Genomic DNA, 27,776 nt, shown 5'->3' on the forward strand with positions numbered 1-27,776 from the left:
TTTTGGTTTTCGCCCAACATTCAAGATTTGCGTTCATCATGGCAGCAGTAAACACACGGATGCAATAAGACTCAAGTGCATATCAGGACATATTTAGCATTTAGCCATAGTGATATAGTGATATTCCAGTAAAAAGGACTAGAGGTAGGGATGATGCTAACCTAGCAAAGTTTCATTAATTTACAACTTTACCAGTACAGGACTTAATACATGAAGTTTTCAATCAGCCATAGATGAACAGACCATGTACACATCTGTGAGTGCCTTGCATCTGTATAGTATGTGAGTCTTGTTCCACAAAAGATCTTAACAAAGTGATGCAGACTTTTCACTATCTTAAACTAGTCTCCTGTCATGTGTTAAGCAGGACTGTCAAAAGACCTGCATTCTGAGATGAGATGAGGTGAGATGAAATCGTTTTTCATTAGTTATAGCCCTTTCCTGGAGTAACAGGGGTAATTATACAACATAACAGTCTCCTGAGATGCTGTTTCCACATGGGTATGTGGCTGCTGGATCTCCAGAGACAGGAGGAAATGAACAGTTGTAGTAGGTCAGTGCAAGTCAAGCAGGCAAATACAAGTACATAGTCTTATTTTATGTCAACAACCGACTGTTTTGAAAGCAAATGAAAGTGGTAGGAACGTTGAAACTAGCAAAGAATAAGTTGTGTTTAGATTTTTTTAGGACCTGACAGATTCCATGAACATTTGCAGTCCGCCCCACTTCGTTGTTTCACAGAATAAACAACAAGGCTAAAATCAGGTGTATGAATTGTGCATGTACTCACTTACATGCACTTTGACCTCTGCTTGTATGGCTTTCATTGGCACTTTGTGTGTACTCCTCAGCAGGCGGAAAGAAACATCGGTATGTCAATAAATTCATCCTCATGGGGGTTGATGTACATTAAATACAAATAGATTTGCTTCACCTAAGCACTATTTTGTCAATAAAAGATATGAATAAGTTATATTACATTCTTCATGTTTACAGCAGCATACGCCTTGTTAACAGCAGAAGATTCAATTCCTGGCCGCGGTGCTTTTTGCTTTTCAGTCCTTTGATGATAATAGAGGCCATGACATAAAGACTATGGAAACATGCGCATAAAACCTCACATTTGTGTACGCGTGTGCATATAATGAATTTAGTGGCCGTTTCACTTCTGTCCAGAGGCAGTGCAAAGTCAATGAGCTGTGCAATAACACACTTTGTCTCCTTGTCCCCTCCTCAACTCTACTTGTTTCTCTTTGTCCCCTCTTTCTTTTTCCCATCCTTTTCTTCCCTCCCTCATTTTCTTAGTAGTGTGTGTTCACATGCGTCTGTGTGTGTGTGTGTGCCTGTGTGCCTGTGTGCCTGTGTGCCTGTGTGTGTGTGTGTGTGTGTGTGTCTTGGTCTCGACCCACGTCCCTGTCTCAACTCTTGTTTGCCAGGGCTGCAGCACTTCCCCTTAATGGATACATAGTGGTTGCCAGCAGCCTGACCCACAGAAGAGAGAGAAAGGGAGAGATGGGAGGGAAGGAAATTACAAGAAACTAGAGGGAGATAAAGAGGTGTAGGAAGAGGAGAACAAGAGAACAAAATGAGCAGGGAGCAGGGGAGGTGCTATCGGAGAGAAGAACCGTTTCTGACTGTTGTTACCACAACAATGGATAGTGATAGTTGAGTAACTCAGTGAAAAGGACTATAACTATACAGTATATCTGTTGTATGCAAACTAAAGTATGCTGATGGAGTTTTATTGTGCATGTATACTGTACAGCTCATTACATTTTGAATAGGTCACAGATGTGATGCACATTCATCTAAGTAATGGGATGTTACCTAAAGGTCGTCCATTTGAATATTGTTGTACTTCATTATGATCACTGGAAGAGAATGAGATTGATACATGAAAAATTGTGTTTTGGGTGCAAATTGAGATCTGAGTACATTCACTTAACTGTACTGTACTGTAACTGTACTCCTATACAGTTCTATGACAGCTTTAGTTACTTAGCAGATTCATTGTTGATTTATTATTATTTATACAAAATATAATCCACAAATAAATCCTGATGTATTGTCATAGATTCAGCTGCCCAGCAGTATATAAAGTGGCTAAAAGTGGCCCCATGAAGTGAGCCGTTCTGCGTAATTAATGCTTTTTAACGTCTGGCTCCCCTGCTACATGCAGTATATTTTGAAGCTAATGCTTGTGCGCTTTTGCTCGAGTAAAATTTTAAATGTTGGTGTTTGACCGGTAACAAAGTATTTCTACTGTGTGATATTGGTGCTTTTAGTAAAGTTCTGAATAATTCCACCACTGATAGTATCCTCAGCTATATTCTAATGTTGTATTCTCGGCATAGAAGGTAAAATTTAAGCCTATTATTTTCAACTGCAAAGGATGATAATGATGGTGTGTGTGTGTGTGTGTGTGTGTGTGTGTGTGAGTGTGTGTTTTGAAAGCCTTGACGTACCAAATTACACAGTTTTACATTGCCAGACTCCATGCTGACTTCTGAGATCCTTTCTTTCTTTCTTTCTGACTCTCCCTGTCTCTTGCTCTCCCCTCCAATCCGATCCATCAAATCCTAAGATATGATGCTCTCAGCAGAAACAGCTGGGTTCTTCACAACCTTTTGCTGGCAGTTCATGCTGCGATGGAGCTATTAAGATTAGAGTCCAAACAGTTTGCAGACAGAATGATTAAATATTCTCCATGAAATGTTAACACCACATTTTCGTTTTCAGGAGATAATTATCCATCGCACTTGTTTAGTAATTCAAATATTCAAATGCAAGTTTAGAGTTGCGTTTGAGTTGCAAACTTGCTTGAACATTTGATTGACATGGTGGCAGGCCAGCAGTCAGTCACTTTCAAGGACATTTCAGTGTGTAAGGTGTGTCATTTTAATGGTGACAGCCTTGAGTTTGCGGCAGGATGGTTTCTCACCATGAGTGACAGTCCTGTGAACAGACAGAAAGCTGCAAATGACTTTTTCTTCCTCATCAACAGCTGTCTGATGTACTCTGCCAGCTGGATGCACTCTGCTAGTTCAGATGTGGCCCAGCCCACGGCCTGTATGTCGATGAGGCTTGCTGCAGGAAAGCTGGCCTGCAAAAATCCTGCAAGTAGGAATTCAACACTGACAAAAGTATGACATTTTAGCGTGCCATTTAACATTGTCAGGTCACTTAAATCATGTTTTTCCTCAAAACAGTCGACAAACAGTGCAGTAATACATTTTTTTGCTTGACTTGCATACTTTACTTTTCTGTCCTTGTTTTCTCATATTTTATGAAACAACAACTGTAACTGAACAGTGGCAGAACAAATCACTTAATATGTGAAGATAAGGTATCCTGCATACAAAAAGTTCACATCTGAAGAAATGCTGTTTTTTTTACTGATCTGTTAATAGGTAAAATCAATTCAATGCCAAAATATAATGTAATTGATTAGAATGAAACTTATTTAGATTTAGACTTTACATCGTTCTGTATGTGGACACAATAAAAGAAACACTTACTGTACAATTCAATACAAACCATTACCTGAATAAATAGATTCCTGTCCTGTTGTACAGCAGAGAGAGAGAGAGAGAGAGAGAGAGAGGGAGGGGGGATATGAGAGCTAGGCAACAGGAATGATTGACAGCTTGAATTTTATTTCAGGTTGTTTTCCCCATGTTTTCCTGTCCAAAAAAACCTCCTCAGCTGCCAGTCAGCTCTTGAGAAAAGCCAAGCCCAAAGCGACTATGTCACATATAAAATGTTGCGATTGGGTTATGGAGTGCGGTCTGGACTGTAACTACACATTTACCATACAGGTATGAGAGTAGTATCAATCTTTCAGCAAGAAATTGAAAAAGCGTATTGAATTTAGTAAAATTTAGTAATCAAGCCTGACTGACAGGCGAGTTAATATTGATTGCAGAGTCTTCCCTCTGTGTTGTAAAGTGTGATAGTTAAACATGTCATAGAATTCAGGAGAACTGCCAAGGTGACAGAGCTGCATGCAAAGGTGTGCATCACAGATAATCTTACTGGGGGTGCTGCAGTCTTGCGTGTGTGCATGTCTATGTAAGCATACACGTATGTACTCTCGCTGTGGGTGCACCACTTAGAAAACATACACTGCACACGATACCAGAGCCAGGAAGCCTATTTAAGGATTTAAATGAGTTTAGTCAAACAACGCAGGATTTCCATTACAGATTCCACTGCATGAATAAGTTATTTTGTCCTTGGACTGTCAATAGTGAAACCCACCAGGCTCTCTGTCTCTCTTAGCAATTCAATCAGGACAAATCACTCCACTGAGGCAGGGAGTGGTAATGCCAAATATTTATGTAAGTAGTATGGTATGAAACTGGTGAAATTCCATAATGTTAAACCATGATGTGGTTTAGGTGATTTGACCCTGCAGGATGTTGTCCACCAGAACATGAACGGCACCTTCAGCCAGACACCAAATCGTTGCCCAGACACTGATTCATGGTCCAGGTTTGAGTGCAACACTGCGCCAGCCAAATCACCTCAAGCACAGAAAACTCAGTTATACTCACATTAGCTCCCAAAGGCGTTTCTGGTTGCTTTGTGACATTGTGGTGATCCTGGTGGGTTTGCCAGTGGTGCTTCTGTTCTTTTGTATCATTACAGTGTGGGTAGTATATGCAAATGAACACTCCATGTTGCCTGCAGCCAGAGGTCTCCACTCGGTCATCCAGTGGGTCTGAGCTGGTAATACTGCAGTGTGCTCTCGTTTCTCCCAGATTCAGCCAGTGTCATTTCTACAGTTTTAACCCATGGCAGCCGAGATTTGCCAACCATTGGTTTAGCTAACTTGCCCAATGTAGCGAGCCAGCCATTCTCCAGCCACAGCCATTCCGGCCAGTGCAGCTGACATTCACCGGGACACGGAGAGTCATACCTCTTATTTGTCAGGGACCGTATGTTTCTAAACTGGCCCATTGAGTTCCAGATCCTCTCCTGCTTTCAGCCCAGCTCGCATTCTCCCATAGTTTCATAGAATTGGTCTGCTGTTTTGTTATTCGGATGTTGAATCTGCATCACTGTTTCTTTAAGTGATTAGTTTCTCCAGTTGTATGTAATCTCTGGTTCGTTGATCCCAATCTTCATCACTCCATGCCAGTGAACTGGATTTCTCTCTCCCTTTCTCTCCAAGGGAGATCTAGTGTGTTGGCATACTCTTCCCTCTCTGGGAGATCTATTTTTTCAAACTCTGGTTCATAGCTTGCAGCATAATTGTGTTTTCGACTCTCTGTCGACACTTTCATGTTTTGCGATGTCCCTGGGATTTAGTCATCATCACTTGAGTCTGACTCAGCGTGAGCATCTCAAATTTAACAATTTAACCATCTGAATGTAACAAGTCAGCCATTATTCAACCATTATTGATTATTCTTGAATTTAATTTAACACTGGTTATCTCTTTAGAGTCACAGACAAAGTCTTTGTATCTTGTTGATGGCAGGTCAGGTATTGCAGACAGGCAGGTCTAATAATTCACGACCCCGCCCCTGTCTTTCCTGGTGTTGTGGCCCAACAAGGCTTCCGTCTGGCCTTCTCTCTTCTCTCTGAATTCAACGACATTGACAAACAAACATGTACATTTCGTGTAGTTTTTGTTTCATTTTTGAACATTATTTGGACAATTGTGTTTAAGTAATATGAATAAGCTCCTACATAATTTAACAAGAGAATATTTTGTTGTTGGTTATGTTTCCTGTGAATAGTTTTTTATCTTGGTTTGCTTTTTAAAAAAGTACAACATGTGTCTTCAAGTTGTCTGTGTTGCGATTGGAAGTGGCAGCAGTTCTCAAAAGGCAGAACAAGCAGAAGGAGAGGCAAAAACAATTATATCTCCCTTTGTAAGACCCATCTGTTCAGCTGTCATTTACTGACCTAGAAAAGAGGTGGAATCACATTACAATACACATCAGTGAAAGAACACAGGAGTGGGAAAAAACAAAAGTGAAAGAGTTGAACACTGACCACTTTACAGAGAGAGAAACCCAGATACCGATGTTCTTCTGTTTTTCTGCGATCTGCATACTGTGTTCAGTATTCCGTGGGACCGAAAGTGACTGAAAGTGAAACTTTACTGTAGAAATGGAAGAAAACTAATGCAAATCGTATGCAAATCATGCTATCCACACTGTCTCTCTATTTTATATTTGAAGCCTTCCTAAAACCTTCACTATTGTTAAGAACAGAAAATCCTCTATGATCCGGGTGTAAGAGGAATCGCAACAGAGTGACTCTCTTTGTCCCAACTTAATGTCCTCTTTTTTTGTTCCTTGCTATGAGCAGCTGATGACCAAGCACCCATCCAAGCGTCTTGGCTGCGGCCCTGAGGGAGAGAGGGACATCAGAGAGCATGCCTTCTTCAGACGCATCGACTGGGAGCGCCTCGGGAACAGGGAGATACAGCCGCCCTTCAAGCCCAAAGTGGTAAGTACTTTGTACATACACTTTTACGCTCGGCAGTGAAGTTGCTTAGGATTTTATTTATACTTCATAGTCTAATTAAGTGTGATACTGCTTGGTATAATTACTGCAACCAAGGTCAAGATGATTGGTAGCCTCTCTCACATGAGTTTAACCTTCATTTAAAAAAAGGCCACATTTCCCATTACACTTGTCTGTTCCTGTCACAAAGGGAACGTTGCTTATTTGAGATCTATTTTCATATGGGTGCATGGTGCAAAATGCAGAGGCATTTTCCAGAGATGCAGTAATGTTTTTACATTTTTACATGTTCAGTATTTTAGTGTCTTGCCATACTTCACAGCTGTAGGAGAGGGACAAAAGGGGAAGCAACACTTATTGCATTTCCGTCCACCTGTTTTAATGCACATTTTCAACTTGTGCAGACTGGAGTGCAAATGCCAGAAAAAATAGTTGATTACCGCAAAAAAGTTTGACAAAATGCTAGTTCTTTTGACATTTGCATTACGTTTTGATGGAAACTTGACCACTGGCAATCCAGTAACATAAAAAGCACCACGACGCGCTGTACACAGCACACTTGAATGAACTTTGCACCATGTATCTTAATGCAAAAATTTGCACTCTTCGTGTTTCTTTCACCTCATTGCCATTGGTCTGGGTGCATTTGTTTTCTCTACAGCTTCAGTGAAGTTGTTTCCTTTGGCTTCTCCTTTAGCTCATCATCTGACATTTTTAGAAACTTTTCTTGTACTGGAGGAACAGTGCCCTCTTGTTTTGTGCCATCCAACAGCCTCACTTTGTGCGATCAACAATCTTCCCTCAGTTTCCCTCAACGCAATGTTAAATGCTTTTCTTGACAGTGATCTGTTACACCTTCCTTTTTTTTTTTTTTACCCCGTATTAATGTGGTAACGATTAATTGATTCAACATTGATTTGAAATGATTTGTTACCACCTCTCAGACCACTGTGTGCCACATCCATCCAACACAATACACATAAACAAGTCATATACTATCTGCACTGCATGCATCTAAACAGACAGGACGAGATGTGCTCATCACTACAATCTGTTATGGCAAGACGTTTTATGCCCCTCTTTACTCCCTTGGGGAATATATGTTCTTGGCTGTGTGTTTACCAACTTGTACTTCAGCCTTCAGTCAGATTTGTCTGGAGAGGTTATTGATCAAAACTTCACCAGTTACTGTCTTTATGTACTGCAATTATTCATTGTTTATTTATGTAACTTGATTAACATTTAAGACACCTTAGTTCCAACCAAGGAATGAATTTATATTCACAGGAGATGAAAGGTTAATCGACTCGCACAGACAGCACAGTATTAAATGTTCAACGTGCAATGTGTTAAGTAAACAGTGTTCTAATAAAATTGAACAGGTGGTGCATAATGTAGCAAGTTAAATGTGAGTTATACTTTGTGTTAAATACCAACGACGTACTTAAAATGAGATTTCCTCTCTTTTCAGTAATTGATTGTCTTGGTTTGACTGTAAGTGCTTAAAAAAAGTTAATCTCTAAATCTGAACTACTGAGATGTTTCCAAGGACCACCACCAGCAAGCAACACACACACGCACACGCACACGCACGCGCATACAGATTACAGATAAGTCTTATCTGTTTATGCCACATTTTATGGTGAGGTCTCTCTTCTCATGGTTTTCATGAATGTTTCATCCAGTGAAATCTAAATTAACTGTATCACTCCAGGAAATCCTTCTGCTTGATATTCTTAAACTTACAATAAAATGGTCATTTGTACAGCACATTTGCATTTGGAATATTATGAAATTTGTGGGTTTAATTCACACAAAGACGCCCCCTCCCTCCCACTCTTCCTCCGTCTTAGTCTCTGTCTGTCTCAATTTACTCAGACACACACAATTACAATAAACACACACATACTCTGTTGTCATGTTAAAGTGCTGTGTTGCCACAGACTTCAAACCAAGCATGTTTCTATCAGGACAGTGTTTGGAAATTTCTTCTTTAGCAGCCAGCAATCTGAAATTTTTTTGTTAGCCTTAAGCAAAAATATACTTAGAAAAATCGGGTTGATTTCAAATACAGAAAGTGATATTTTACTTTATGTGTTTGTTTTGTTTATTTCCCAGCTTCCATGTCATTTCTTTTGACATGACATGGAATTTGCAAAAAAGAGCACAAAAGACCAAAAATGGTTTGTCTCGCCATTATAGTTTGTAATTCTGTAGCTGTGAAAGAGCAGTTTAAAGCATCACTAGTTTCACACGTATTTGCACGTATTTTAAGGTGAAGCTACAATACAAAATTCCATAACCATCACACGTGCACTCAACAGCACACTATCTACCAGCATATATTGTGTGGACACAACAGCTATTGACTGTTGTTATTTACCATAGTGAGGCCTATGTTATCACATTTGGTCTCATTATATGAAAGTGACTTAATAATACAGGATGTATTCATGTGTGTTGAGATAGTTGATGCAATGTGACTGCAGCCTTGTGTAAAAATCCCATTAAGAGTGACTGGCAGCGCTAATAGTCTAAAAAATATTATATGGTCACTATATGGTCTACAGTAAAAATGAGTACATTGGGGCCGTGGCTCTATAAAGAGAATGATTACATTAAATACATATGATGTGACATATAATATTGCCTTGACATGACACTCTTTTCTATAGTCAAAACACAGCTGCAGGAGGAGAATATTTATGCCATGAGTTGTATGCGCCATAAGTAATTTCAAAGCCCCTTATCTCAATGTAAAATTAATGTAACATCCATTAATTATGAATGCATATCTCATATAGCTCACATTCTCCAGCACAGTAAGAAGCAGTTTTACAATAGCTTGAAATTATACATGATCAAGTACACACACTTTCCCTCCCTGTGTCTTCTTTTTTATTCATATATGTATGTATATATATATATATATATATATATATATATATATATATATATATACATGCACATGACTGACTTTCAAGAGTCTGTATGAACTCTGCATGAGTCTATGAAAATAAACATACAGAGTTTATATAGACTCTTTAAAATACAAATAGGAGGCAACAGGCAACCAAGATGAAGTAGGTCACTCAGTGTCTTGTCATTGTGTGTGTGTGTGTGTGTGTGTGTGTCTGTGTGTGTGTGTGTGTGTGTGTGCGTGTGTCCCTCATATATTCAGTTTAAATATTGTAGTTCTCTTCTGTTTCAACCCCCAAGGGCTCCAGTTCCTCTAATAAGGTGAATCCTGACCTCTTTGTCCATGTAGTCTCCCGCTGAGTGGATGTGCTGCGTGTCCTGGAAATGCTGTGTGTGCTTTGTGTGTGTGAGTTAATGTATGTGTGTGGGAAGGTTAAGGAAAGTGAAGGTTAACAGAGACTGAGAAAAGCAGGGGAGGAAGATTTCCTTGCATGTACGCCTCGTCTCTGTGTTACTCTTTGTTACATATGTGTGTGTAGGAGGGTGATCGATATTGGAGAGCGCAAGGAAAGCTTTTGTGCTTGTACATTTGTCTACGCTGAAGTTACAGGGAGTAGGATGCATGCAAACGTGCATGTCCTTTGCACAGTGCATGCTTGCATGGGTCTGGTTGTGGTTGCAGATAAGGATGAAAGGTGAAAAAGGTGGAAAAAAAAGTAAGATAAAATTGTTGAATGCTCCCACCGTAACCACCATAACCTTCTCTATAATGATCCAACACGTCCATCTCACTATGCAATGTAACACAGCACTGTTTTTGAGTCCATTACCACCAAATGGCTATCATTACACACTTCCCTCTCACCACTCACTAGGTCTAACTCTCTAATCCACCCCTCCTCTTTCCTGTCTCCTGTGCATCCATCCCCACTCAATCTCACTTCATCCGCCCGTGACAGCTATGGAATTGCAATCATTACACCGGCTGCAACCAGCTGAGAGATTCAAACCATCTGTATCTATTGAACCGAGGCTCCAGACAGCACGGAGGACTCTGTCTGTGTGGTAGAATGAGTGTAAGGGCAGGCGCAGTCAGTGTTGATCCATATTTATAATGCTGGATGCTGTCACTGTGCAGCTGTCTAGATTGCAGGTAACAAAACAAGCACACAATTAAATGCCACCAACAACCAGCGAGCAGTGTTGGTATGAAGAGTACAACATGCTTGATGCCCAGACGTTTTACGCCCATTTGTCGACAGCTGATCGTCTTTATGGCTGAACAGAGTGGACAAGGATAGAAAAAGTAGGTCAACTAGGAAGCTGCTGATTGATAGTGATGAGAGCAGTGAATGATGGGAGGGAGGCAGGGCGAGAAAGAGTGGGAGGACTTAGTCACTGCACACAAGTCTTGGAACAGTGTCCAAGGAAGGGATGCCTGATGGGATACATGGACACTCATGCGCGCACCAACACACACACACACAAACACGCACACACGCACACACGCGCACACACACACACACACACACACACACACACACACACACACACACACACACACACACACAAACAAACACAAACACACACACACACAGAACATGCTGGCAATATGGATGAGCTGTGACTCACTGTAGCTGTAAGAAAATGAAGGGCACAGACTGTTGCAACTTGACTGAGCATGTCTGCCTTTCCTCTTTTAGCTTACGGGACATAAAAGGGTGCATTTTCAGTTTGCTAATGAATTTATTTTTTCTATTTGATTATTTACTAAGTTGGGGTCAAGAGATTGGGTTTATTATATATTCATATGGGTTCATGTATCAAAGGACCAATTTGTTCTTGCTTTGAGGTTTGTTTAAAAAGTGAAATTTGGTAAGAATTTATCATATTGAAAAGATTTTCCATCATGAACCTTTACATCTCTTTATATGCTGCAGGCTTTTGTCATGCGAAAACTGTTCTAAAATAAGAACAGGGATGTACTGAACAGTTTATTTCTGACTTAAAAGTCCAAATTCTTTGGAGTATGTATGGAGCCAGAGCACAAATGGTCATGTAAGGTTCTGGTTTTATCTTTAGCTTTCTGCACCAATAACCCATGGGTTCAACTATGTTATGTGATTATGTCACATTACACATTCATAAAATAGGGCAGAAATACATTCCTGCATATGCAGAATAAAGTGAAATTTGTTTCTCGCCACATTGCACTTTCATTCACAATTTAAGTTCACAACCAATGACAAGCTAACAATTGATCAAAACAATGCAAAATGTTGAGAAGATTATGACAACAACAAATAGCGTACTTGTGGCTTCAGGGAAAAGAAGAGAGAAAGAGAGAGAGTCATGGCATAACTCTTAATGGAAGCAGGCACTCATTTACCATCCTAAGTAGCTGAGTGTTCTTTTAATATGCTTGAGTGCAGAGGCATGCACATCTGAATGTGAGCAAGGAGAGGGAGAGAGATTAAAGATGAGAGAAAGTAGGTCAAAAACCAATGTAGGACACTATGTCACCGTGTATGGGAGGATGTATCAACAGCATAATGGCTTTGGTCCCCATCAGAGTTGGCTGAATCATACAATGAGAAATAGGGAGATATGAGAACAGCCCTGCGCTTTTCCAAAAGGGCAAATGTAAGTTTCTGAAAATGTTACAAAGGCAGATTTTCTTAAGAGCATGGCTCATAACCAAATTTTCACCTTCTGTTCTTGTTGTGCTAATCTTTTGAGCTGCAGCTCAGAAGATATAGTTTCTTGTCTAGTCAAGGTTCATTATTTGTTATGTGGTGCTCTTTCACAAAAAACTGAAATATTTGTTAACACTCAGCACTGACATGAGATGTGAACATACCATGTTCACTATTGTCACAAATCTCCCACATCCTTTCAGTAAAAAAAAAGACACCATCCAGGATAACTGAAGCGTGTGTGTCAAATTTTTCCCAAGACTCAGCACTGTCAGTTTGGCAGTTGAAGCACCCCACATATGCTTTGTGTACACACTGGTGGGAATATCGCTTGAGAGCAGAGGCCTGGTGTCACAAACAGTGTCTGTTTTGTGATCCAAAGAGGGACATCTTGGAGCTGGCAATTGTCGGTAGAGGTCAGAACGAAAAATGTGTTGCTTCACTTGAGCAACTGATGGTCAGTGATGGATAGAAGAAGACAAGTATGCAGAGAGACAGAGCAGCTGAAGGATGCTGGCGATTACCCATCAGGTATCTGCTGTGCGGGAAAGTACATTCAGAGACAACGTGCACACAAGAGCCACATTAGCCGCCTATCTTGAAGTGTGTCCTGCTTTCTATGTGCTCTGGCAGGGTGGTAGTGGCTTGGAGCGAACGTCCCCTGTCAGTGATGATAGTCTGGGGAGGACATTTAAAAAAAACTCTCACACACACACACACACACACACCTTAGAGGCATCTCTGTCTCACTGTTTTTTAATGTTCTGTCGTTCACTTCAGTTAAATTACCTGACCGGATGTGTTGTCTGGCCTCACAAAGAAAAAAAGAAGAAAATAAAAATAGAAATGTCTGTACCTTTACACCACAGTGTGTTTACTTGACAAACACAGACAGACATTTCTAACCACACAGACTGACTGACAAGCAGTTGCTGGTACACACATGGAAACACTGACACAAAAACACACACACGTGCATACGATGTCTAGTCTTTGAATAAAGGGCAGCAGTTGATAAAACTAGTTAGTCACAAGTTAGTCAAAACTCTCAAGGCCAGGTCGCAGATGGATGTGGAGTTGGATATCAACACGTAAAAAACTGATTGGATAGGTTTAAAAAATACAGAAATGATGTGTAATAGCATCAGTAAGAATGTCTTGTTTCCCACTTTCTTCCAAAAGAAATCATCGTAAACAGTGGATCAGTGGAGGTTTATGAGGGCAGTGGCCATTTCTGATTGTAGAGCGTGCAGGTCCCGAACTTCAAAACTAGAGTTGAGTCAGTTACTGTGTACGTATAAGAGAGTGGTCAAGTGCAGTCACTGGTGTTCCTTGGTAGTTATAGTGCTTATCATCCAGAAAAGGGACAGATGTTTTGATGTGGGAGATTTCTGTCTGCTGGGTTGTTTTGAAGAACACGATGGGTGAGGCAGAAATCATTAGATGCCAAGAGGGCTTTGCTTATAGCGGTGCTTCTTCTGAAAAAAAATAGGACAAAGCAAAGCTAGAGATTTCTCTACTTGGCTGAAAAGATGGCATTAACTCTGTCTTGTCCTGAAACATTTTGACAGGCTTTGATTTCCTTTCGTCAGTCCGACCTGACCAAACCTTAGCTACAATTGAAAATTAACTGAAAATATCACATTAGCTCACCTCCCACATGATATTCTAACTTAACTTGGTGAAACCAGTCTTCTTCAATCATTGTACAGAAAGGGCAAATCACTGAGTAATGTTATATTGTGCAGAAAAACTCTTTCTTTTGCAGTGCTTCATGCTGTAAGTGGATAGTACCTGAAACTCTGATGTAATGTTTGGTGAAATATTGCCTTTGCAGTCACAACAATCCTTTGTGCTTAATGCACCAATGTTTATTTCTATGACAACAGTGCAAAAAGTGCTATGGTTGCCATCTTCCTTTTGTCTATTCAAGTCCTGCGCTAGAGCCCCATGGTATTTGGATTCACAGAATCGGTTATACTCGCAGCCAGCTGCAGAACAGAAGCTCCCAGGGGAACATGAATGCTTTTCAAGTGGTGCACTGCGTTGTGGCGTGTGTGTGTGTGTTTGGGTGTATGATCGCATGTGTTGGTGAATGCGTGCATCCATGTAGGTGAGCCCAGTGTGTAGGTGGACTAACTGATGAGGATAGAGAAGGAAGCTATATGCAGCCCTTCTCCTTTCTTCATCTCTCGCTCTTTTCCTCATATCCTCTCTGTCTCATCTCTTCTTGGTTTTTCGACAGCAAAGAGAGAAATAATTTTACAATTTTACAATTTAATTTGATCCAATAAAAGGAAATACTGCAACTAAGTATTGGAGCATTGTCACCAAAATATCAAGCATCTCTACCTGAAGAGCACCTCTCTAACACTCTTTAAAGGTCAGCCAGTTTCACATTGGAACTTTAGGTGGAGAGTTACTGATTCAGCAAACCACATCTAGATGACATGAAGCCTTTTTATGTTGATGTCATTGTGTGTAAAGTGTAAAGTAATTGACATATACAGCACTGTAAATTAGATTAGCTTTGAAAGAGATAAAACAGCTGGTTCCCATGCTCTCTGGTTTTACAGCCAGTGCTGAGTGTTGGTTATTAAGCAAAAAGTTTACATTACAGCTATTGGAGTAGTTTTCAAAAGCAATCAAAATGCAAGATGCAATGAGCCTTGCATTGTGTTATTTTGTCTGGTCTGAGGAAATGAGCAATGCAAATACACTTCTCCGTAATCTCACATAATTTTGAAATTGAGCTCTAAATTGATTGTTACAGAATCATGTGCTACTCTCCTTTTATGAGAAAAAACATCAACAGTATGCATATGCAGTAATGTAGTCATAAATAAGAACATATAAATAGCACCTAACCTGAAAGCTACTATGGAAGCAGGACTTTTTCACTCAGGGAATGTCACCACAGCAACAAAATGAGATGCACATTCACATCCCTGAATATACACATGACCTTCATCTGCTGAGAAATCCACCATGTGACATGATCCGTTTCCATGTATTTGATTTAATTTGATTATAATCTCACCACAAAAACATGAAAACACTGACATTGTGCCTCCCTCTTATGAAAACACTAATTAACCCCTTTGTGGCCTTGTTGCACCTTGATGCTGTTTGTATTTGTTTTTCAATTGTTTTTCTTCTGTGAGATAATAAGCTTTGACAGCTGAGGGCCGAATGCAAAAAAAAAAAAAAATTTACATATCACATATGAAGGTAAAGAGGCTGCATGACAGCAGGTTATGCGGTCAGAGCAAACACAGAGTGATCCAGACAACATTTTTTCACAGAATCAATCCTGGGCCTTGTTCACTGGAAACTGCTGTTCCACAGCTGTGCCAGTGTTGCTTTGGTATTCAGATGCGTGCATTGTGATTCAGGTGAATGAGATGTAGAGCATGTAATCTGATGTTGTTAACTTCCTACAGTTTATAGCAGTGGGAAAAGTAGGGGATCAGGTGTTAAATGCTCTCCATTTTTTTTTTTTTTATGTAGGCCATAAAGAAAAGGCATTTGACTCAATCAACAGGTTGATTGAGGAGGAGGCAGAACGCACAAATTTTGCTTGCTGTACTTTCCATGCACATTGTCTTTTTGCTCAGCCCAGTGTGATTTTATCTGATAATGTGAATGGTGGTGATAATTGTAGTGATGTTTTATGATGATGTGTGTCCTGTGCTTTGGGATAATTTGTAAACAATTCCAAGAAGTAAAAACAAATTCTGCTGAATGTCTCTTGCCTTCGCAGAACTGCCATGCGCGCACAACTCCAGTGCTGCAGATTTTTCATGTCTGCTCTGTCTGCTGCAGCCTTCATATTATTTTACATACTTCATGTCTAAACTTCTCCTTCCTCTGTCTCTCTTTTCTACAGTGTGGCAAAGGAGCAGAGAACTTTGACAAGTTCTTCACACGCACCCAGCCCCAGCTCACACCACCAGATGAGCTGGTCATCGCCAACATTGACCAGGCCGAGTTTGCAGGGTTCTCTTTCATCAACCCACAGTTTGTACACCCATCGCTCAGTAACAGCGTATGAGGAGGATGGGGAAACCTTCCTGAAGAACCTCCCTGCTCACTGCCACCTACTTAAACTAACCACCAACCTGACCACATCTTGATCAATACCCTCTACAAACCTTTATGTATTGGTTTTATTCATAAGCAGCATCGTAGGGCGCACATATATGCTATGTACAATTTGCTGGTATAGATTATAAAGATTTGATAGATTCTTAGTCATCAACATAAATAATTTCCTTTATTTTAATGATTAGCATGTACTGTAGACAAGGATGCCCCTCCTCACTGCCAGAATTTCTAATGAAGGATTTACCAAAACAGGCGGCACTGAGACAGAAAGGTGTCGGGCTGTATTGCCTGTGCAGCTTTTCCTGCTTACACATTTCAATGAATATGATTTACAGATTTACAGTAGTCGGGCAACACTTTGTTTCTATATGGATGATAATTACAATATAAATATTATGTAATGACACATATAACATATAAGGCAATGTAGACATTAGACAATATTGCCAAATATGAAGGACAGGTGGTGCAGGCATTGAAACAGCTACCTGTGATTCAATGTTTCCTGTATCATGTTTACAGTTTTCTTCCCCTTTGATTTCGTAGCGATGGGATAAAATTCTATTTTACTACAGTTTGATCCTAGCCAGTCTCAACTTCCACTGTACATAGCAAATTAACTAAAGAGACACAACTTGGCTTAACTGTTATCACCCTATTTTACCTGCTTTTAAAAACAGTAATTCACACACCTGTTTTCTAGCCCTTACGTGAGCTGCAGACTGTGTACTTCCCTTGACAATAATTTACTGTTCAGTATGCGGGGAGTGGCAGAACATTCTTATAACTACCTTGTGAAAAAAAAAAAATCAAACCTAAAACGTTTACAATTTGTCATGTTTTAGCACCAGTCAGTGTTAACCACTGTCTCTGTCCCATGCCATGCTCATAACTACAAAGTCCCCCCATTGGTCATACATGTCTCAGCAGACAAAGTAAAGACATTTCAATATATAATATTAATATTAATATAACATTATGTCATTGTGTATCAACTTTGCAATGTTGTGTTGCATACAGTATCATACCCTCAAGCAGAGACATAACACATTTGTTTGGCTTCTGGGATACACAAGTTGCAAATCAAAACTGACAATGCTTTGTTGTCTCAGAACAAACTCGTTCTTCATTAAGATTATGTCAACATTATTGGTAAAATCACTTTTATGCATTTTTTTTGTTTCTTTAATGTCTTTAAAGATAGATAAGTTTTTACCCCTCCCTTTCTTTTGTGATTTCATAACTATTTTTCCATTAGATCAGATTAATATTTTAATGCATCAAGTATCAGTGCATAACTCCTTTGTAAATAATCATGAGTTATTTAAAAAAGAGTATAGCAAGTTACAATTTTTATACCAACACCTGAATGTGCTTTTATTACATTAATTATATAAACCAATATTTGTATGTGTAAAAGAACATTAAACAACTAAGAAAGTAACCCAGTACAGATCAACTTTGTAACAGCTGGATGTCTTTAAAAGAGTCCGCATTTAGCAAGTTGTGAAATGTATCTGTTCTACTTGTTTTGGCACATTTATCAGATTTTTCTTTATGCATATTCAATGATTACGTCTGCAAATTTCGTGTTGATTGGATGTGTGTCAGGCTATTGAATGTCCTTTTGTATCTGCATGCTGTGGGTAGGCATCATTCATGCATGCGGTCCACTAAAATGCTGCATGCTTGTAAGTATGAAAAGCCCTAAGAGTTACGACTTCAAAGTGATACTCCACTCAAAATCACATTAATTACAGTTACAAAAATAATTTGTGACAGTTTTTCATTGTGTGGAAAAAAAATCAAAATGTCCATAAAAATGTCTCAGTCCACTCCTGGATCATAATCCAGTGTGTCTGTATGCTCAATTTATTTCAAACGTACATGTTGTAGGTAAAATACACTGTCTCTGTCTCAGTCCTCCCACACAACCCCTCAGCTTGTTTGCAGGTCTGGTGAAGCCTATCGGCGGTGAATGTTGCGACTCCAAAGAGATTTTGGGTGGAGTATCGCAGTAAGCATCGATCTAGATTGGCCAAATTTAAGGTGGCAGTTGAACACCACAGTTCAGTACCGCATGAGTGCTGTTCTTAGATGAGCTAGACTCTTTAAGAAGTGATTGGACGATTCAAATCAAAAGTCAAATTTCAATGGCACAGTCTTGCAACTGTGATGAAACACCAAAGTCCTCCTGTTTGGGCAGATTTATAAACTATGTGGGAACACAAGCATGGTGAACAACAGTGGTGTTCCCTTAAGAATGCATATCGTACGGACTAAACATAGACATTTATTACAGTTTTTAAATCTAAAAGGATACTAAAACTAATTTGTCCCTGGTTCTAGATCAGTACTCTTTTCTGTAGCAGATATATATATATATACATAGATATATACATTTTGGTCCCTGTTCCTTTTCCCTTTACCTATTTAGGGTGATGTGGAACACATCAGAATCCAGATCTGTGATGAGTTGTGACTCAAAAGCACTGCTCATTGCTAGACCAGTGGGACCACTCTCTCCAGTGTCTCATGAATGGGGTTTATGTCATAATCTTAATGTCGTGTTGTTGTCTCTTTGTTTAAGTTTTATTTATTTTTCTTCATTTTTGCTTTTGCTGTTGTCAGTTGCTGTCGGTGTTGTCAGTTTCATTTCTCTAGCTTCTGCTCAAGGAATACAGGAATGTTTCAAAGGATATATCACATAAGAAAACTCATATCTTACTGATATAGAGAGGAATATTTGTAATATTTTTGAAGAGTTTTTCTCTCCTACCATACTTCCTATAGTATATAACCTTTTGCATGTGCCAAACCTGGAAAACGCCAGAACCCGACAATAGCAGCGTTGCACTAGCTGTAGTCACATGGATGTCTCTCTGTGGCAACAGACCTGCCTAAAGCCACACCTGCTGTTCACTCCGTTGGCCACATAACATATACAGTAGCATGCTGCCATGAGTATACCAGTGCACATTTTGTCAGTACACTTTGAAACGCCTGCCAGTTTAATAGACAACTCACTATACACGGTACTAGATTTCCTTGCCTGTCTAGCCTTGGGCAGAATTGTCTCCGAAAAATATTTCAACTTTTGAAGCGTAGGACTCAACATCATCAGTGAAGTAGTCCTTGTATATACTCGGAGTTTACTCAGCAACAGCCTTGCCCTTGTCTGAGCCTGACTTGCACCCCTGTACTGTATGTGCTGACTTCATAGTCTAGATCCATCCCTTTAATAAAATCTTTGCTGACTTGCTTCCCAACCTTTCCTCTTAAAAAATGTTTTCAAAATATCACAATCAGTGTGAGCATGAAAAAAAGCAACCACTTATTCTCCCCTCGTGTGCCTTTCCCAACTTGAACAGATATACTGTATATTTTCTTGTCAATCTTCATCATCCTCGCTCTGATCTAAGCTCTCCAAACCTTTATTCCACTTAAAGTATTTTTAATCCATTGTCAGAGTAGCATAGTTAAGGTAATTTACTCAGTTTTTACTTTACTGTTTTATGCTGTGTTAGTGTTCCAGCACATCTCGCAAATGAATGAATGTGAATGTAAGTAAAAAGAAGAAAACTCATAAACGGTCCATCATCTAGTCTGTAAATCAGAACTTTAAGCACATTTTGTTGACAGACTCCTTTAACCTTTACAGTCATAAAACTACAACTTGACTCATCCTTGTGTATCTGCTCGCTTTACCTTTGCCTCCCTGTGCCTAGTAATGACTGAATGATGTGGTGAGATAATGTGACGATGATATTGGGAGTGTGAAGGAACAATGAACAAGTGATAGGTGTGGTTAAGTTAAATGGACTAAAGGATAGATGACGGTGGCTTGTTTGAATGTCAACCCCTGTGCTTAGTCACTTCGAACCATCCCTCCTTTGTTGTCTCTTGTGCGCCCTCTTTCACTCTACCTGTTCCTCCTTCCTCAGTGCCTGGGCCAACCCAATCCATCATCTAATCAATAGTGTCCTACTCCTTTCACTATTTAAATCCCATCAGGTCAGGAAAAGCAGTTGATTTTCCTTGTGCAAGTCACTTAACATAGTTGGCATCAATTCCACCCTTTCCTTTCCTCTCTGCTCGTTCTCCCCAATGCACCATGGGAAAGGAGTTAGCCAAATGTATTTGATGTTTTTCTTTGTTTACATTCTATTTGATGTCCTCACTTTTGTCTTTTTTAATTGGATTGATCACGAAGGCCAGAAAATACGGAAGTAACCTGTCAATGATAAGATTTCATCTTAAATGTAAGGTTTTAGAGAGATGTCTGTATTTTTTTTCTTTTTCATTTGACATTTCTTAAAATACCCCTTTATGTACCTGTTTGTTTTAGATGAATCTTGTTTAACGTCTTTTTTCTTTGTAGTTAGCCAGTGCTTTCCGCTGTGTCCTGTTCGCTGTGAAATGAGAGAGTTGAAGTGAGCTGCCATCTTTTTGGCCATACAGAGCACAGGATCAATGATGTGCAGGAATGCCTTATTCCTTAATCCATACAGTAACGTGGTCTCTATCTCTCCTCTCTTTGTTCATTCAAAATCTCAGCACCCCTGTCCTTGTACATAAATCACTTACAGTAGATATCTACATAGATTGTAAAAGAAAGAATATATTGTATTTTGCAAATGGTGTATGTTTGTTTTCCTCCCTTGTCAGCCTGAAACCTTTAAAACGAGTCTGAGCTTCTTACCTTGTAATTGTGTCATTTGTACCTAATGTATGATAATGCAAATAAAAAAAATGGAAAAGGAGGTCCGTGTGTCTTTTGCCATTTGAACCTTAATCAACACTTTATATTGTAGTAAAACATACATGTTGCTTTCCTATGCCACAGTTTGTTGCAGATTTTTGGCATCCTCTCAACTGAAAAGGTGCTTGTTGATCTATTTTGAGAGATGTCTTGGTGGCATTGTCTGACATTACCTGAGCCTCCATCTGACTTCTATATACAGAAAAGATGTGATATGTTCAGTAGCAAACATGGCATACCTGTGCAACCCATACATGTCCGTCTAGTTTAGTTCTGTGTGTATGTGTGTGTATGTATGTCTCTATGTGTCTGTGTGTGTGTATGTAATGGCATGTTAGAGTATGTTTTTCTATGGCTGTATTCGTATGCAGAGCCTGGAGTTTGTGTGTATTTTCCAGGCTTCATTAGTTGGATGGCTGAGCTTGCAACTAGGTGATGGATGACAAAAGTGTAGCACTGCTGTCAGAAGTCATCAGGGTATGCATGGATTGAGGAGCGTCACACTGTGGCTGTCTAAGGCCTGACTGACACTGCAAGATCTCTACTAGATTTCACCTAAATTAGGCTGTGAGCACACATGGGATTCCCCTTTTAGGGAAAAAGAAGATTTATGTGGAGCTCATTTGCCCTTTTAAGGACTATACTGACTCATTATGAGCTTAGCCAATTGTCACTGTGTTAGATACCTGTCAAAGCATAGAGTTTCAACTTAAGCAAACATATTTTTGTTTTCATGAACCACATGCCAACTGCTGTGCTTTCCTATAGCGATGGATTATAATGTAACATCTGTTGTTTTCTCTCATTTAGCAACCTGTTGCTTCTTTTCCAAAGTGCACGCTGGACAAGACCAGGGAGAAAACATTGCATAATGCTTTTATATGTAGTGTTTGCGGTGCTGCGTATGCTCATCCTGGGAAGAGATAAACTGTAATGCTGTAAAGAAAAGGAGGAAAAAGCAAAAGCAACATAAATAAGTTTATTCTCACTGTATTCACAGTGAGGCATTCACTCAATCCCACAAAGAAACAAAAACAAGTAAAAGGTTTGTGGCCCGTTATTGTACTGATCATTGAAAAGAGTTCCACTAATTATAGTCTCATATTTAAGGCTAGGAGGAGGTTTATAAGGTTTTACAACACGTTGTGGTATATTGAAGCTATTTTACAGGCAAGTTTCTAGTTATTACTTGTCAAACTATCATGTTACAAGTACTTGACTAGAGTAACTATCAGTTGTATTTAATTAATATGGTTAATATTAATTAGTTAATTTGATTAAAACCTGGATTTTTTTTCTCTCCAGGGTTGTAAATGCTGTTACTAATGCAAGACACAGAATTATTGACCTTGTGTTCATTTCTTCACGTTTTTCAGACAATGCATATCTGCCATGTGATTAGACAAAGCCCTGCAGTTTGTTTACTGCGGAACCAGCTGCTGTGTGAGGTTTTGTTTAACACCTTTAATTTTCAGTCCGCTGGTTTCTCCTGTTCTCCCTCTATTACACAAACAGAAAAATACACTCACATACTTCTACACACATCTTCAGTATAAGCTCATCTGTTATTAAACGGCTAGAACCAAGTCAAATACAACCATGCTGTTTTGCCCTGACAGCTGTTCTGGCCTTAAGGAAAACAGAGGCATTATCGTTACAGTCTGATACACATTTGTATCTTTGCGAATAATGACTAAGCCAGGATGTATTGCATTAGCTGGCTGAATGATTTATGTTTGTGTTATGTAAAGAAATAAAGCAAGAAATGAAGAAAGAAAAAAAAATGATAGTACCATGTTTTTCTCAGTCTGCATGTAGTCTGTGTCCGAATATTGTCCCTGATTCACCAAAGATTTTTTTGCATTTGAATCACTTGAATCTTTCGCTGAGATAGATAGGCTACTGAAAGTAGATTAGGAGGCATGTTTTGTTCTGTATATAGTCCATTCTTACAGGCAGATTACAGTGTTAAATGTTTAAAGCCTTTAAGAAGTTCTTGTTTCACCTTAGTCTGATCAGCAGGGCCTCAGTATTTCTCAAATACCTGAAGGATGCCACAAAAGTTCATGTTTGTTATTAGTTTTCAGCCCAGAGGAGCCTGAAATTCGCCGCTGTCTTTCATGTTTAATTGTCAGAACGGAGAGGTAAACAGCAGAGGAGAGAATACCTTCGCTTTAATAACAGTATACGATGATGAAATGTGTGAGAAATAAGCTTCCGGGAGAAGAAGTGATGCAAAATGGGATGAGAAGGTTCCTGATTGCCCTCCTGTGAGGTCAGTGAGAGGGTTATGTGAAAGTTCATGTCAGAGCCAAGCTAATGACAACCTCCTCATTCATTCCTGCCAGCGATCAGTCAGGGACAGAACATGATGGTTAGTCATACATGCGCACAAGATTCGCCAGATGCTTCTAAATGACTGAATGGATGCTCAGAGACAGTTTGTGCTGAATTCCGTCTGATGCCAGCTCAGACTCTCTTATCCTAAACATGAGACCAAATGCTGTCATAAAAATACCGCATTTAACACACTTGTAGTGCTTTTTTTTGAATGGGTGGGCTACATCCCTAGTCTGCCCAGTCTCTGTTTTCTGCTGTTACAGAAAGCTCCTGACCTCATGTGGAAACATGTGACAGACTGTACACATCTGTTTCCCCATGAAGGAAGAACCAGATGTTACATAGATGCTTTTCACTGTGGGGTAGCAACACAAAAAACAGAACCAAAGCCACTGAGTGACTCGGGTGAAAGCTCCTCTCCCTTCAGTTTTTGAAGGCACAACATGCAAAATCCAAATAAAACCTCAGTTTGTGTCTCAGTGGGGGAACCAATTCAAAGAGGCAGAAACAAATGGGAAGAATTTGCAGAAATGGGGGGGGGGGAGCAGAGACTGCCAAAAAGACTTCCCATCAGAGTCAGCCTCGACACTCATTATGCTGTTCCTTCCTACTGCAGCTTATTTTTCGTAGATATACTTTAGAAACAGTCACACAGCCTGAGCTTTTAGTTGAAAGTTAATTGCATGTTGTGCGTAAGAACAAAAAAAAAAACAGATCAAATATATATTCTGTATTTCAGGACACCATGTCAATTTGGCTGTGAAATCACCACATTATTTCGTGCCATGATACGCACAGACCCAAGCATCTGTAAACCTTAAATGACGGCGCCTTCAGGGTTGCGTTTGGTCTGAACCACGGACTCGTTCCCACCGTGATGAGCGCACCAGATGCACGCGCAGCCTCTCACCTGAAGAGAGAGGTGGGGTGCGGAGTTGGGCGCCACGTGCCACGCGGTTAGTACTGGCTTGGATAGTTGTGGTGCGCGAGTTACGCAGCCGCGGGTCCCGTCCGCCACACAGGCTCACCGCGCGCCAAACCCGAGACGCACGGAGCGACTGGACGCGGAGAAACTAGAGGAGGAAGAGCAGAGGAAGAGGAAGAACTGTGCTTTCCTCGACGAGTCTTCTTCGTGAAGGTAATGCACGATTTGATGTGTTTTTTCTGAAGCGTGTTTCGTAAAGATAAATGTCGATTTGTTGTTGTTGTTGTTTTTTTTTGTTGCCCTGTTGGTAAAAGACACCATGCTCTGAATGCTCTGCTTGTTGTTTCCCATCCCTCGGATGTTTTACTGTATGCGTGTTATACTACTTTACTTTAAATGTAACGTTCACTCATTTTGCCCACATTTCTATGTCAAGAGAGGAGTTTACTCTCTCTCTTTTTCTCTTCTCCCTCTTTTTTTTTTTCTGACACATTTGAGGCTCGACTGCGTTTCATAAGCGGTGGTTCGTTTTGATCAAATTCAGGACTGTTTGGGGAGAAAGTCGTGCCTTCAAACTTTAACTGACTTTTGAAGATGTGCATCTGCTATTTTCTTTATTGATGTGATGTATTGTTTTTTGGAAACCCCCCTTCAGCGCTGCGTGAGTCCGAGTTTGGAGGCATGCAGAGCTTAACTCCCTCCTGTTGTTCAAACCCTTTCCAACAGAGATACAGAATGACGCGCTGTAGTTTCAAGACAGAAAAAGTGGTGCGGCTCCACTGCTCGTTTTTAGAATGAGACAAAAACGGAAATCCGTACTGTTCCTATCCAGTAAAGACGCGGGCAAACGGCGCTTGGATGACTTTTCTTCCACTACATTGTTAACAAGGGTCTTTACTGACTGACTGGTTCAGGACCGCGGACAGCGACGAGAGCTCGAGCCAGAGATTAAACTGCAGGTGTTACAAACATCTGGCTCTGATTACTGTGGAGAGGATGTAGCCAAGAAATAGACTCCGGATGATGACAATCTCATTTAATTCACCACTGACCAAGAATTAAAATGATATATTAGTTTTAAATTATGTGAACACTATTGACAAAACAACGTGGATTCACAGATGAAGGCACATTAGTCATCTACGTCTGCTGTATCATTCATGATCAGTCTGATTTGATGCTTTTAAGAGTTCATTTTGGAGGCTGCATGCCCTGTAAATGTGGTCAGTAACTGAAAATCTCATTACTTTTTCTTTTCATTAACTACCGCAGCGCTACACTAATCAGTAACAAAGTTATCTGAAAGTGAACAAACCTTGAGATTCAATTGCGAGTTCAATACATCCCCATTAACAAAAAATACTGATTAACCTGGGATATGTTTTCAGCATTAGGCAGCCCACAGGCCTACTTGGCTGACATCGACTCCTCAGTGTGCCAGCCAGACAAATGTGTGTTACAGCACACATTTAGCCAGGGATGGTGTGGGCTGCAGGGGATTATTTTTCTCCAATTGCAGAAGAAAAATGGTTTCCAACCACCGTCCAATACAGACTGCACTCTGGCTACTCATACCCTCTCTGGATGAGAAACTACTTGTTGCATTGAGACAGACACTTATATGATAGGCTGTCCTTGTTTTCTGGACATAATGTTGTAGTAGTTCAGACTGTGCCCCAAAGGTGGAGGAATGTCACATTTTGTGTAGCATTTGGAGATTTCACTTGAGTCACTCGTATTTTTCAACAAAACTCAAAAAGGTTTAAAGAGGTTCAGGATTTGATTGGAAGACAGTTGACCTAATCCATGCTGTTTTTGTTTTTTGACATCATTTTTGACGCCATTTCATGCCATTGTTAAAATGTTGCAGGTATTGCTTTCAGCTTTGTACAGAATCATATCCATGTTGTCAAAAGCTTAACTGCTGACTTGAACCACATTTTTAAACCCTGGCTCGCTGTCAGTGATTTTTATTTTTCATCTCTGGTATCCAAGTCCTAATGTTCCCTGCAAACATGCAGTCTTCCTCCATTTTTCTTCCACCACTGTCTCTTGTTAACTCAGCAACACCAGGTTACCAATTTGTCACTCCTGCCATCAAGAAAACACAGCTGTAAGTCATCATTAACAGAAATTTGTGTCATAAATTCCATGTTGAGAAACATTAACATACTCAGTGTCTTCCTTGTGCATTGGGCTGATACTGTTAGTAGATTTATACTGTTATTGTACAATACATATCCACTGTACCATCACTATAGGTCAGGTGTTATGGGTAGGTAGATGAAAAGCTTGTTTAATATCACTAAATGGTAATAGTGATTAATGTTAGATAAAGATGTATTAGGTTTTTTTATTTAGTAAAACTGTACCTTCCTGTTGTTTCTGTCCAGGCTTATGTCCTGATTTGAAGAGAATATCTATAAAGTGTTATTAAAAAGACGGAGGGGAGAGAGAGGATGCTGTGACATGAGACAAAGGTCACTTACTGAAATCAAACTGGCAGCGATGTGGTTAGGTAGCATGTGCTTCAACTATCCAGCTACCAAGGCACTCCCACTCGCCACTCGCTATAGAGTGCATATATGAAACCTGCCGTACAATGAAAAACAGCAAATAAGCATTCCCCTGTGGCATCAACCTACTCTCACTTGGCTGCTCCGCAATGGTTTGAGTCATCGCTCATGCTTTAAGGAACTTCCTGATAGGAATATCCTCCAAAAGTGAGGACAGTGCTCTCTGGTGCTCAGTTTTTAAACACGTCAAAGTGTGACAGTGATCCACTTTTTAGCTTTAATTTAGACTGGTAATATATAGTACTGTGGCTTTACACAGACTCTGGTAGTCATTGTTAAAGTCCAGGAATTCCACACAGTTCTTACTGGATGTGGACTAATGACCTGTACAGTAGAATAGCATTTATGTAACTAGAACATTTATACTTGTATGAAATGTATTTCTTTTGGTCGTACATTTAAACGACTATGAATAGCACCTACTTTAACTGTAACGAATCCTCGTCTTCATTCTGTGTGTGTTTAAGTGCTTACATGACTGCATCTAATGTGCCCCATATATATATATCTGTTATCTATAATCTTCTGTGATGTATTTGTGCCTCCACGTCTCCCTCCTGTTTTCCTCTGAACCCCCGATCCAGCAAGTAAAATGCACCACCAAGCCTTGTTTTAGGACTCGTTCATCAGTCCATTCGTGCTTGACTAATTCAGAGGCCTGTCTGTATAGTGTTGCTTGGCGACAGGGCCAAGTCAGGCGCTTATAAATGGGAGACTTGTTCTCACAAAAAACATGGGAAAATGGATGTTAGTGCTATAGCTGTGGGTCACTGTTTTTTGTGCCAGAGTGAATAGAGTGCCAGCCCTTTTAGAGATCACTACTGCGCCGTTCACTTAAGTTTCATTAGCTCTAATAGACCTGTGTGCCATCTTTGTTACAAATGTGTTTTCAGCCTTTCAGGGCAATTGTCCCTGATGTATACACAGTTTCAGTAAAGCAAACAGGTCTTTTGCAGTGAAGATATGTC

The 27,776-nt window shown here is 39.9% G+C and overlaps 1 protein-coding gene across 1 annotated transcript in view; it reads left to right on the plus strand.

Annotated features, from left to right (window-relative positions):
* Positions 1–18,505, plus strand: part of prkcaa (protein kinase C, alpha, a) — a 140,245-nt gene extending 121,740 nt beyond the window's left edge. The window contains exons 16-17 of the mRNA XM_070854270.1: positions 6,325–6,465; positions 15,988–18,505. Coding sequence (XP_070710371.1) covers positions 6,325–6,465; positions 15,988–16,152 — 306 coding nt within the window. The 3' untranslated portion in view covers positions 16,153–18,505. The remainder of the gene's footprint in view (positions 1–6,324; positions 6,466–15,987) is intronic.
* The last annotated feature ends 9,271 nt before the right edge of the window (positions 18,506–27,776 follow it).

This window comes from Pempheris klunzingeri, chromosome 3 (assembly GCF_042242105.1).
Source record: "Pempheris klunzingeri isolate RE-2024b chromosome 3, fPemKlu1.hap1, whole genome shotgun sequence".
Taxonomy (NCBI): Eukaryota; Metazoa; Chordata; class Actinopteri; order Acropomatiformes; family Pempheridae; genus Pempheris; species Pempheris klunzingeri.